At 46.2% G+C, this 12,148-nt stretch overlaps 1 protein-coding gene across 1 annotated transcript in view; it reads left to right on the forward strand.

The window, feature by feature from the left end:
* LOC146808461 (transient receptor potential cation channel subfamily M member 2-like) overlaps window positions 1-12,148 on the forward strand; it is a 3,976,112-nt gene that overhangs the window by 558,349 nt on the left and 3,405,615 nt on the right. The window contains exon 10 of the mRNA XM_085623954.1: window positions 1,168-1,280. Coding sequence (XP_085480080.1) covers window positions 1,168-1,280 — 113 coding nt within the window. The remainder of the gene's footprint in view (window positions 1-1,167; window positions 1,281-12,148) is intronic.

Here is a 12,148-nt window from a genome sequence, read left to right on the forward strand (position 1 = left end):
AATTAACAAAAAGGATCTATTCAGATGGAACTTCTTCTATAAAAAGTAACTCGAAAATGTAGTATGTGTCTCACAAAATGTGATTCCCACTAAAACAAACTTTGACTGCCCCCTGACAGTTTTGTGGAGAGAATCAGATACAAATGAGTTACGCTGCTGGCAAATTTGCTACTAGTCAAACGTTATTAACAAAAGTCGAAAAGGAAATATCTCTATATGTCAGAGGATTTTACAACTAACCACCTCTGAGGCTGTAAGCACAGGTCATCGTTTTTTTTTCATCTTCCATGATTGCGTTAAAATAAACTAGTGAAGAATCCAACCACTGTCCTCGTGGTGGTGGTAATACTGGCTGTGAAGACGCCCATTATCCTCGCCCGGAGTTGGGGCAGTTCAGAGTGGTGTCCAAGGTATGAGGAGCACTGTGTAGCCTCCGTGCCCGAATACGTGTTGTACATGTTGACACCCCCTGATCTCTTCCCTGATCAGGATGCCTGTTCCTTACTGGACCAGGCTATCCTCTTGGAGGCAGCAGAGACTCAAGAATACCCAAAATACTATCAACCCTGCTACACCTGGTGTGCTTGATGGGGATTGTAGATGGACTACAGATAGTGGTGGAGGCATTCTGGAAGGACATGAAGGAGAGTGGTTTTATGCTACTTTACCTAATACTTTTCAGTTGATCAAGAAATGTACGTAGAACCATAAAACCATCAAAAAGAGGCATGGCTATTTAGTGATTGTAATATTCTGTGTTTTAATAGGTCTAAGTGCAGTTCAAATGGGCAACCACTTGTTTTGGAATGAGGTTATGCACAGGAGTTGCTCATAGGATTACAAAATTAACCATGGAGATGGCCTATGCCTCTCACAACCTAAAGGACGCTATTAGTTCAGATTGTGCCTCGTTGTCTGCCACATTTCGTTAAAGTAAACATTTTGTTCACTTGTTACTATTGTGATAATAAAAACCTTTGTGGTGCTCCTTATCTGTGTCATCCTCTTTCTGCTGGTCAGGGCTTACAATAAACCGCTATCTAAGCGTGTCAGGCATTTCATGTTGGTCTGTACTTAATGGATATGTGCTAATTTGCATGCAAATGTTGGTATTCAAACTAGAATGTCACTTATATGTCAACCTGTTTGTTACCTGTTACTTTGCAGCGTCACAGAGCATGGATTACAACAACTGGACCTACCAGCTCAAACTCGCTCTGCTTTGGAACCGCCTGGATATAGCAAAGAGAGACATCTTCAACAGTGAATGGAGCTGGAGGGTAAGAAGGGGTCAAAGGTTCCAAATTATCTATTGTTAGACCTGGCATCCTTGGTGTGGTTTTTCCCTTTCTTTTTGCCTCTGCCTCCTGTGTGCTGGATTTTGTATCTGAAAAAAACAGTTAGTTAAAGAGTCCTTACCTTAGAATTACCCCAGGCGTCAGACTGGATCCGGAAAGTTTTTTGTCAGCAGTACCCCTGCGCGTCAAAAGATGGCGTCAGTTGGCACCGCGTTGGTCATTGGCGTCGTGGTCACCGGAATGACATCGCGGTAGCTGCATAGACACCGCCCTCGCACACTGACGTCAGTTCCTTCTTTTTCTGAGCCTCAGGTCGACTCTGGGAGTCCCTCCCTTCCCGGGACCCGGAGCGACCCCTGCCCAGCTTTGCCAATTTTACAAATCGATGCATGCCATCCTTGGGCAGCCTGACTCCACCGGCACGCCTTTGGGCCCAGCGGACTCGGCTGGGGGCCCTGGGCCTTCGAAGGCGGCGGCTCCGGCCCCGGTACTTCAGGGTCCCCTTGGATCCAGGCCTGGATCCGGATCGGCGCCGCTTGACCTCATTACACATCCCCTGGCGCCGATTCCACGGACCACGTCCGCAGCCGACGCCGGTTGTGTCCCCAGCTGGCGTCCACCCCGGCCTCCATCCCATTGTAGACAAAGAGCCGGTCTGGCGTCGACCGAGGCTGGATCCGGCACCGACGGGTACTTTTGTGCCCTTGTTCCTCCCTGGCTCTTTTAGACCAGATTGGCAGCCAGAGGAGGGTGAGGAGGACTGGGAGAGGTCTGGAGACCATCTAACTGACCAGTTGGGCTATGAACCGGACTGGAGAGAGGAACTGGGGGAAGCCAGTGGTTTGGATCCCTCCCCAGACCTTGAAATGTTGTCTCCTCCTACTGTAGCTACGGAGGAGGGATCGTCTTACGCCATGGTGTTGCGTAGGGCGGCCGAGGCTCTCAACCTGGAGCTACCTACGGTGGCAGTTAGGACTAACCTCCTGACAGAGGTGCTTGAGCCGTCAGCAAACTCTTAGGAGCCCTTGCTACTGTTTAATGAGGCCCTTACTGGACCATCTTGGGAAGAAAATGTTTTCTTCCTCCAGCTTGGAACTATGGTCGGTAAACACTGCATGTCTGTTGGGCGGTGTGGGATACGGTAGCGTAAATGCTGCCCCAGTGCCAGGCGGAGGCCCGGACCGTACTCTCCAGTGCAGTTGCGGAAGGGAGAGATGCAGCGAAGTTTACATTCCGCTGTGGGCTGGATACCGCCAACTCACTAGGCAGGATGATTTCCACGTCGGTAGCTCTTTGACGCTACGCCTGGTTGAGGTCGACTGGTTTTTCAGGGGATGTCCAATCCACTCTTATGGACATGCCCTTTGATGACCGTCGCCTATTTGGTGACAAGGCAGACAATGAGCTGGAGTGCTTTAAGGACTCTTGGGCTACGGCCGGGTCCTTGGGCCTCTCCACCACCTGCGCAGTCTGCCTTTACCCCCTTTTGTGGCCACAGAGAGACACAGGACAGTGTAAGCTGTTCAGCCCCTGCGCGGCCAGGGATGTGGGAACCACTGCCGAGGTTCTGGGGGGGCTGCGGGTGGGTCAGTCCACCACAGCCCCATGCAGCAGCCTCCAAACCCTCCTAGTCTGACCTTTCAGGGCCACCAAATGCCAGTGGGCGGCAGGATTCGCCATCACCTCCCCCACTGGTGCACCATCATGTCGGACAGGTGGGTTTTGCAAATAGTCCGAAGGGGCTATTCCCTTCCCTTCGTGACTACCCCTCCATCCATTCCACCTCAGTACCGTTGCATGTTGAAGGATCATCTGGCCCATCTCCAACAGGAAGTTTCATCACTCTTGGCCAAGGGAGTCATTGAGCGAGTTCCTGTCCCAGAAGTAGGTCATGGTTGCTATTTCCACTACTTTCTGGTGCCCAAGAAGGACAAAGGGCTGCGTCCTATCTTGGATCTCAGGAACATCAACAGCTTCCTCTGGAAGGAGAAGTTAAAAATGTTGACGCTAGCTCAGGTCCTCTTTACCTTCGACCCTGGAGACTGGATGGTAGCGTTGGACTTGCAGGACGCTTATTTTCACATACTCGTCCTACCGGCCCACCGGCGTTACCTGCGGTTCACAGTAGGCCACGAGCACTTTCAGTTTGTGATGGCTGTGGTCGCGCCTTATCTGCGCAGATCAGGGGTTCCAGTCTTCCCCTATCTCGACGACTGGCTTGGAAGGAGGGCTGGCTCCAGGCTGTCGTCTCCCACCTCCAGACTACAGCCGACCTCCTGCATTCGCTGGGGTTCTCCATCAACGTGCTGAAGTCACAACTGACTCCCTCTCAGAATTTCCTCTTCATCAGAGTGGTTCTGGACACGACACAGTTTCTGGTCTATCCTCCCGAACAGCGAGTCCGGGATATTTTTCCTAGGATTCCGATCTTTCAGTCTCTATCCCGGGTTTCAGTCAGGATGATCCTCAAGCTATTGGGCCTGATGGCCTCCTGCATCTTGCTGGTGGACTATGCCAGATGGCATTTGTGGGCTCTGGAGTGGGAGCTTAAGTTCCAGTGGGCGCAACATCAGGGGAACCTGTCCAATTGCGTCCAGATCTTGCACACCAATTGCAATGGTGGCTAACAAACCAGGATGGGGTCGACAGCAGATCCCTCTCCCTTCCCCAACCAGAGTTCACAGTGGTGACCAATGCATCACTTCTGGGATGGGGCGGCCACATGGGGGAGGCGAAGATCAGAGGCCTCTGGTCTCCGGCAGAGTCAGGGCTCCACATCAATCTTCTGGAGCTTCGGGTGATTCGCCTTGAACTCAAATCATTCCTTTCCTCTGTCCGGGGAAGAGTAGTGCAGGTGTTCACGGACAACACCACTCCATGTGGTACTGCAACAAACATGGTGGGGTGGGGTAGTAGACCCTATGTTAAGAGGCCCTGCGCCTCTGGAAATGGCTTGAACATCAGGGCATATTCCTGGTGGTTCAACACCTGGCAGGTTCGCTGAACGCCAGGGCAGATAAACTCAGCCGCAGGTGCATGATGAATCACGAATGGCGTCTTCACTCAGAGGTGGTGCAAGTTCTCTTTCGGCAGTGGGGAGAGCCTTGGTTAGATCTATTTGCCACTGAAAAGAACGCGCAATGTCAGCAATTCTGCATGTTGGAATTTCCAAGGTCACATTCGCTAGGCGACGCTTTTCGTCGCGAGTGGAGTTGCAGTCTTCCATACGCCTTTTTGTCTATACCACTTCTGCTCAGAGTGCTGAAGAAGATCAAGTGCGACCGGGCCCAAGTCATTCTTGTGGCTCCGGATTGGGCATGAAGAGTCTAATATCCTGAGCTGTTACACATGGCCATCGATCCTCCGATCAGACTGCCTCTTTGAGAGGATCTTCTGTCGCAGGGGACGGTCCCCCACCCGAACTTGTCCAGCCTCCACCTCCTAGCATGGAGATTGAGCGGCAGCAGTTGATGTCGTTTGATCTGCCTCCCGTAATCTGTGATGTTATCTTGGCAGTCAGGCGTTCCTCCACTAAGACAGTATACACCTATAGATGGAACAAATTTGTGGCATGATGCACAGCAAAGACTATGGATCCCCCGCCCCTCTTTCTGAGAGTCTCTTGTTCTTCCATTCGTTGGCCCAGCAGGGCTCTGCTCTGGGCACTCTAAAGGGCTACCTCTCAGCTATGTCAGCCTTTCTCAGGCTCCCTGATCAGCCTTCTCTTTTCAAGTCCCCTTTTGTAAATCGCTTCCTTATGGGCATTACTCATCTTTTTCCTCCTGTTCCCTTCATAATGCCCCAGTGGTACTTGAACTTGGTTCACAAATATCTTATGTGCGCTCCCTTTCAGCCGCTAAATAACTGTCCTCTCAGGCTTCTAACCTTAAAAACTGTCTTTCTGGTGGCCATCACCTCTGCGCGCAGGGTGTGTGAGCTTCAAGCACTTACTACTTTCCATATTGGACAGACCATCACTTTGCCCACCTTCTTTCTGCTTCTGCATCCTTCTAAAGAAGAAGAGAGGCTCCACCGTCTGGATCCAAAGCGTGCACTTTCCTTTTACTTGGATCGCACAAAACAATTCCAGGTGGATGACCAGCTCTTTGTTGGCTACGCGGGCGCCAAGAAACGTTGGGCCGTGCTCAAATGGACCATTTCTAGATGGATTTGTTTTGTGCATCAAAGCTTGTTATTCCTTTGCAAAGAAGGAGTCTCCAGTGGGGTTGCATGCCCATTCCACCAGGGCGATGGCAGTTACCACTGCTTTGGGACGTGGAGTCCCCCTTAATGACATCTGTCAGGCAGTTATGTAGGCATCGCAGCACAAGACACTACTGCCCGGACAGCCAAGTCCGGAGAGACAGCTTCTTTGGCCATCCTGTTCTCCAGGACTTCCTGGTATGAACTTAGTTCGCAGACCCACCTCCAGGGTTGGTATTGCTGGGGTATCTATTTTAAGGTAAGAAATCTATAACTAACTGTTTCTTTCAGATGAACAAGTTACTTACCTTCGGGAACGATATATCTGTAAGAAGCATAGGCTAGTTATAGATTGCTTACCTCCCCACCCATTCTCCCAGTTCTGTGTACTGACTTCTAGGGTAAAGGACTTCCTTTCAGGGCCCTAGTTTTGTGCATCAGTGGTCAGTGTCTTGCATGGCTCTGCACTTCTGACGTGAAAAGTCTTGTACAGAACTGACGTCAGCGCGCGAGGGCGGCGTCTATGTAGCTACCGCAACGTCATCCCGGCGACCATTACGCCAATGATGAACACGGAGCCGACCAACGCCAACTTTCGATGCCCAGGGGTACTGCTAACGAAAAATGTTCCGGATCCAGTCTAAAGCCTGGGAGTAATTTTAAGGTAAGGAATCTATAACTAACCTATGTTTCTTACAGATATATTGTTACCGAAGGTAAATAACTTGTTCTTTTGTCTCTCTAGATGTTTTGGGCACTTTGCCAATGCCGATTAGTTTGCAAGTGCTCCCTGTGTGAATTGTGGTTATGGATTGGTGTTTCCATGATTGGCTTATTTCACTCACTTCTAAGTCGCTAGTACAGTGCACTGTGTGTTTCCAGGGCCTGTACGTCAGATGCTGCTATGTGGCCTGCAGCAATGATTGTGCCACCCACACAAGCAGCCTTTCAAAGGAGTCTCAGACCTACCACAGCAGTGTCTGTACGCAGTTTCTACTGCCATGGCAGCCTGGCAAGTCAACACATTTGCCAGGCCCTAACCTTCCCTTTTTGAACATTTGAGTCATCCCTAAGATAGGTCCAAGGTATTCCCCTGGGCAGCGTGCAGTGTATGTGAAAGGTAGGACATATCCTGGTGTATTTTGTTTTTTACTATTAAAAGGCTATCTGTCCCATGGAATAGAATGGGGAATACTTTGTAACATCTTACAAGTATAACTTCCCACATGGACAATATAGAAAGATGGAGTTTAGTATGCCTAAACTCAAAATATAAAAATGCATCTTTTAGTAAAGGTGATTTTTATATTGTTTGTTTGAAAAATACCATGTTTAGAAAGTGGCTATTTTCTTGCTTAGCAATCCTGTGTGCCTCTGCTCGTTTGGGTATTGACTGTCTGGTTTGGAGTGGCAGGGGCTGGAGTTGTGAATTCCCTTCAGACAGCCACTTGGGGAGTTTAGGTGTGTCCTGCCTTTCCTGGATGAGTCAGGGCTGGCCTGAATAGGCCTGGTTTGCGTTGGACAATGCTGTCTCCACCTCCTGCCATAAAGCTAGGCTACAGAGGACAGAACTGGTTTGGACTGACCTAAGAGACTTCCTGCCACAAGATAACAAAGGAAAATGTCATATAAATATATATTGGGCCTAGACCCCAGACCTTAAGATTACTTCTGGTCTCAAGAGGAACCTCTGCCAAGAAGAAGAGCTGGAAAATCTGAAGGAGAAGTACTGCCCCATTACTGTGTGCTGTGTGAGGTTGGCCTGCAGTGACTGTTTCTGCCAAGTAGAGGACCAAGACTTTTCTGTGTGCTGTGTATCCTGCTTGAAGAAGAACTCCAAGGGCTTGGTGTAGAGTTTGCTTCCTGTTCTGAAGTCTTAGGGACACAAAGACTGTGTTTCCTCTGTCCTCCTGCACCTGGAACTGCTGTTTCGGCTGCCACACAGGAAATTGCAACACTGACGCCAGCAAGCTACGCTGCTACCTGCAATGAAGCCGTGGGCCCCGCTAGTAAAGTGCACAACGCACCGCCCAGACTTGCACCGCAGCCCTGCCGCTGCCACACAGTACCGACTTTGACGCCGTCAGCGAGGCTACTGCCTGCACTAGAGCCGAGGGCACCACTTCAGATGCTCACGACGCACCGCCTCGACTAACAGTGCAACCCCGACCTCACCGACGCCTGTGCTTCATCATCACGTAGCCGATACCCGACATGGGTGACTTCCCGAATCCATCAACCTTACATCGTCGCAAAAAACCGAAGCCACCACAACATCACCTCCCAGGCAACATTAAGGAACCGACGCCTCACCTCCCCTGCATCGCAGTAAGGAACCAACACCTCACCTCCCCTGTGGTTATAAGAAACCAACACCACCTGGCGCCAATAAAGTATCACCACCCGAGGCTGTGCACCGTTTTTTTTTATCATAGTTTGACAAGTTACTGTTATTTGGGGGTCCGTGTGACCCGGGGCCCAATGCCGAGCACTTCGCGGTAAGCGCCGTACTTTGGGATTTTCATCTGTCACGACATCATAATAGCCCCAGGTGGAGCTATTTGTTGCTGCAAACCATATTTTTTGTTAACCTATTTTTGATGATATCTTGAGATATGTATGGTGGTTTTTTGTCATTTGGCCTTGTTTTGGTTTAGATAAAGATTCCTATTGTACTAAACTGGTGTGGTGTCCATTTGTAGTGTTTTCACTGTGTTACTGTATGTGTGCACAAATGCTTTACACACTGTCTCTGAGATAAGCCTGTCTGCTCGTGCCAAGCTACCAAGGGTGTGAGCAGGGGTTGTCTAAGGGTGTATCTCCCTTATCCTGACTAGTAGCAATAGTCCCTACTTGGACAAAGGTGCAAACCATTGCCAACCAGAGACCCCCATTTTTAAAATCCATGCAACCTCTCAGAGCCACTCGTGGCCTGACACCTAAATTGATGAGATTGCAAAACTAATAATCCATAATCCTTGTAATCGTGTCATTGAGTAGTATCTTCTTTTTAAAAAAAAATATTTTTTATTAGAGCAGGGATAAAAATGCATAAAAAGCAAGAGCACTTTGAAATTAGGGTCGAGATTTTAAGAAATATAGGAAAGTGAATAAAAAAGGATATGTTCTACCGTAGCTAATAGTCCTTAATAACCTATTGCTGCATTTTTTGATCTTCTAATCTAGCAAATAACATAACACTATCAGCAACAGTTTAAATTGCATGTGCAAAGAGAAGAGAAAAAAAAATACAAGGTTTCAGAAAATCACTTAAAACCATGCCTGCCACAACAATACAAATATCCACGAACTCCTTAAAGTGCAATTGTGGCTGTCAGCATCTGTTTTAAATAGATAAAGTGCAAAAATTGATTCCATACTACAAAAGGGTCTTAAAATCTACTCTTACTCAGATATACTGAATTTTTGGCAGATAGCTCTAAATCTTGCCATTGCACCTACACGTTTAACATAGGCCTTCTCGAATCTGTAAGTCCTGCACTTTTTACTAACCCATTGATTAATCCTAGGTAATTTAATAGTTTTCCAATTTTGCAGAACAAGAGACCTGGCAACTGCCATAGAAATTATTACAAAATACTGTTGATATTTCGTAAAACATTGAACCTCCGGTGATGCACCAAATAATGCCTGACTGGATGATGGGTCAATAGATGACTACAAAAATTGAGAAATCAGGATAAAAACATCCTTTCAAAATTGTTGCAATTTACCACATTCATAAAATGTGTGCACCCATCCTCCTTCATCCTGTTTATTGCAAATAAAACATTCGTTCAGACTAGTAGGAAACATCGTATGCAATCTCAGAGGAATGTTATATACTAGCCATCTGGATAAAAATTTTATTCTTTTAAAATTAGCACCTCGCAGTGCTTTGAAAATTGACTGAGCTGTTGCCATTCTTTCGTATTGAATTTGCATTCTGTTTTAGTAGATTTTCTGAAGCTCTTTCACAATAATCTCTTCACTCTGCACGAATTTATGTAGCAGACGATACCAAAGTCCCACTCCCACTATTTTATGCGACATTTGCTTAGTAATTTTATGCGTGGCCTCACTCAGCATGGTATAGTTATTCTTAAGAAAATTCACGAGCTAAAGATAGCTCAAAGAAAAAGCAGTATTTAAATTGCCGAATTGCAGCCTTATAGTTCCCAAGTAATTAACGTTTGATGACTAAAAAAATCCCCAAGCTGACCAAAACCCAATTCTTTCCATGCTTGGTACAGCCCTCTTGGCAACATTAATCCTCCAGCTACACAATCTTGAATAGGGGTATAGGCATGATAAACTGGAATATCTTGCAATGTATAAGAAAGCACAATCCTAGCTGCCAATGCCAGAATAACCTTATATCTGGGTTTTTTGTGGGGGAGTTTTGCAGATCGTAAAAAATATCGAGTTTTATGGTGCTTTCCCTCAGCATTTGTGTTAAAAGAAATTCATCAAAAACTGAATTTTAATCTCCCAGTTGCGCTAACAAATTAAGCCGAGAAGGTTGATAATAAGTCGGGAAATGTGGAAGCGCCAACCCTCCCTGTTGCTACATCCAATTGAAGTGTGGCTAGCTTAACGCTGGGGTGTTTATTATTCCACACAAACTTCCGAATCATTTTGTCCACTTCTTTAAAATAGACACTTGGGATTTTCAAGGGAAGGTTACTAAAGAGAAACTGAAACAACGGCAGCACTGACATTTTGATCATAGACACCCGACCTATAATTGATAAATTAAGCAAAGTTAATTTTTCTAATAATTGTTTCACTTTCCCTAGCAAAGCAGTGTAATTCAAAGAAAAGAGTTGGTCGTAATAGTTTGTAACAAAAATGCCTAGGTATCTGATTGGGTGTGCTAGTTGGGGATGTAAAGATGCCGGGAGATCAAAAGGAACTGAATTAAACTTGAGGATTTCAGTTTTTGCTTGATTAACTGTATATCCCCCTATATTCGTAAATTTCTTAATTTCATCCAGCACATTCTGTATGCTAGACACTTCAGTTTTAGCATATAAGATTATATTGTCTGCATATAGCCTAGTTTTGGGCATATTTTCAATGGGGGACATGATCAAAAAATGATTACGAATTTTGACAGCGAGGGGTTATATAAACAGAGATAACAAAAGGCGAGATAATGGACAGCCCTGGCGCGTGCCTCGCTTAATAATAACCCTCCCAGCTTCTGCACCATTGATAACAATTTCAGCTTCTGTCTGTCTATATAATTTTTTTAACATTTGTATCAACTGAACGGGAAAACCAGACGTACCTAAAATAGCAAATAAGGCTCACCTATCTACCAAATGAAAAGCCTTTTCCGCGTCCATCATCAAAATGGCTGCTTTCGTTTTATTAACCGAAAAGTAATCGACTGCTTGCATGAGAAAGTATGTATTGGTGGCCATTACCCTGCGGGGAAGGAAACCATTTCGATCAGTATGGACTACGTGTTGGGCACACTGAGCTATCCTGCTAGCCCAGATCTTCATAAACAACTTATAGACTGTATTCAACAAACTGATCGGGCGGTAAGAATTTACATCCTGAGAATCTTTATCTTTTTTAAGAAAGACTACAAGTACTGATTCCTTGAAGCTATTAGGAATATCTGCCCCCTCCTTTATTTGATTAAACAATATAGTTAAAAAAGGAAGTAGTTCATCTTGAAATGTCTTATATACCTCAACTGGCATCCCTTCCGACTCACTAGCCTTAGCATTGGACATACTTTTTAGTACTGCAGAGACTTCTGACATTTGTATTATGCTATTGAGCGTCTCGGTATGCTGATGGGATACCTGCGGTACCTCCAGTAATTCCAAATAGGACCTCACTTTGGAATCCTCCTCTCCCAAAGTATCGGCATAAGTTTGTTTGAAATGAGAAAGGAACATCTCCAATATTGCCTGTTTATCTTCTTCTACCAAGCCAATAGCGGGATTTCTAATCTGACTGAATATTTGCGCTACTTTCTGACTCTTCGTAGCCCAGGCCAGAAATCTGCCAATATGCTGGCTTTCCTCATAAACCGACTGCTGATATGCCTGACTTCCCGTAATTTCCTCCAAGAGAAAGTAATCCCTCAGCTGCTCTTTAGCTTTTGATAGCTCTTGCTGTAGTACTTTAAAGGTATGATCTGCTAGTGCTATGGAATCTATGTTAAATCTAGCTTCCTCTACTGCAGACTGCAACTCCAAGATCTTTTGCTTGCGTTGCTTGTTTAACCGAGGCTTATAGGCTATCATCTGTCCTCTAAAAGTAGCCTTAAATGCCTCCCACACCACGAAGATTGGGGGAGTATTTGCATTAAACTGGAAAAATTCCCTAATAAAAATGTTTGTTTCAAACACCCCAGTATTATTCTTCAGAAGGGATTTATCAAACTGCCATCTAGCTCTCTCTTTCGGCTTGATCCTCAAACTTAAAATAAAAAACTACGGCGTGATCAGAAAAAGACTTGGCCAATATCTCTGATCTGCCATTGGCTACCAGCTTATCCACAAGAAAAAAGTCTAAGCGAAACGCCGTTCTATATCTTGAAGAGTAGCATGTGAATTGAGAGAAACCGGGATGTCCCTTCCTCCAGGGGTCCGTTAATGCAAAGTCTACTGACAAACCTTTTA

The sequence above is a fragment of the Triturus cristatus genome, chromosome 8, assembly GCF_964204655.1.
Source record: "Triturus cristatus chromosome 8, aTriCri1.1, whole genome shotgun sequence".
Classification (NCBI taxonomy): domain Eukaryota; kingdom Metazoa; phylum Chordata; class Amphibia; order Caudata; family Salamandridae; genus Triturus; species Triturus cristatus.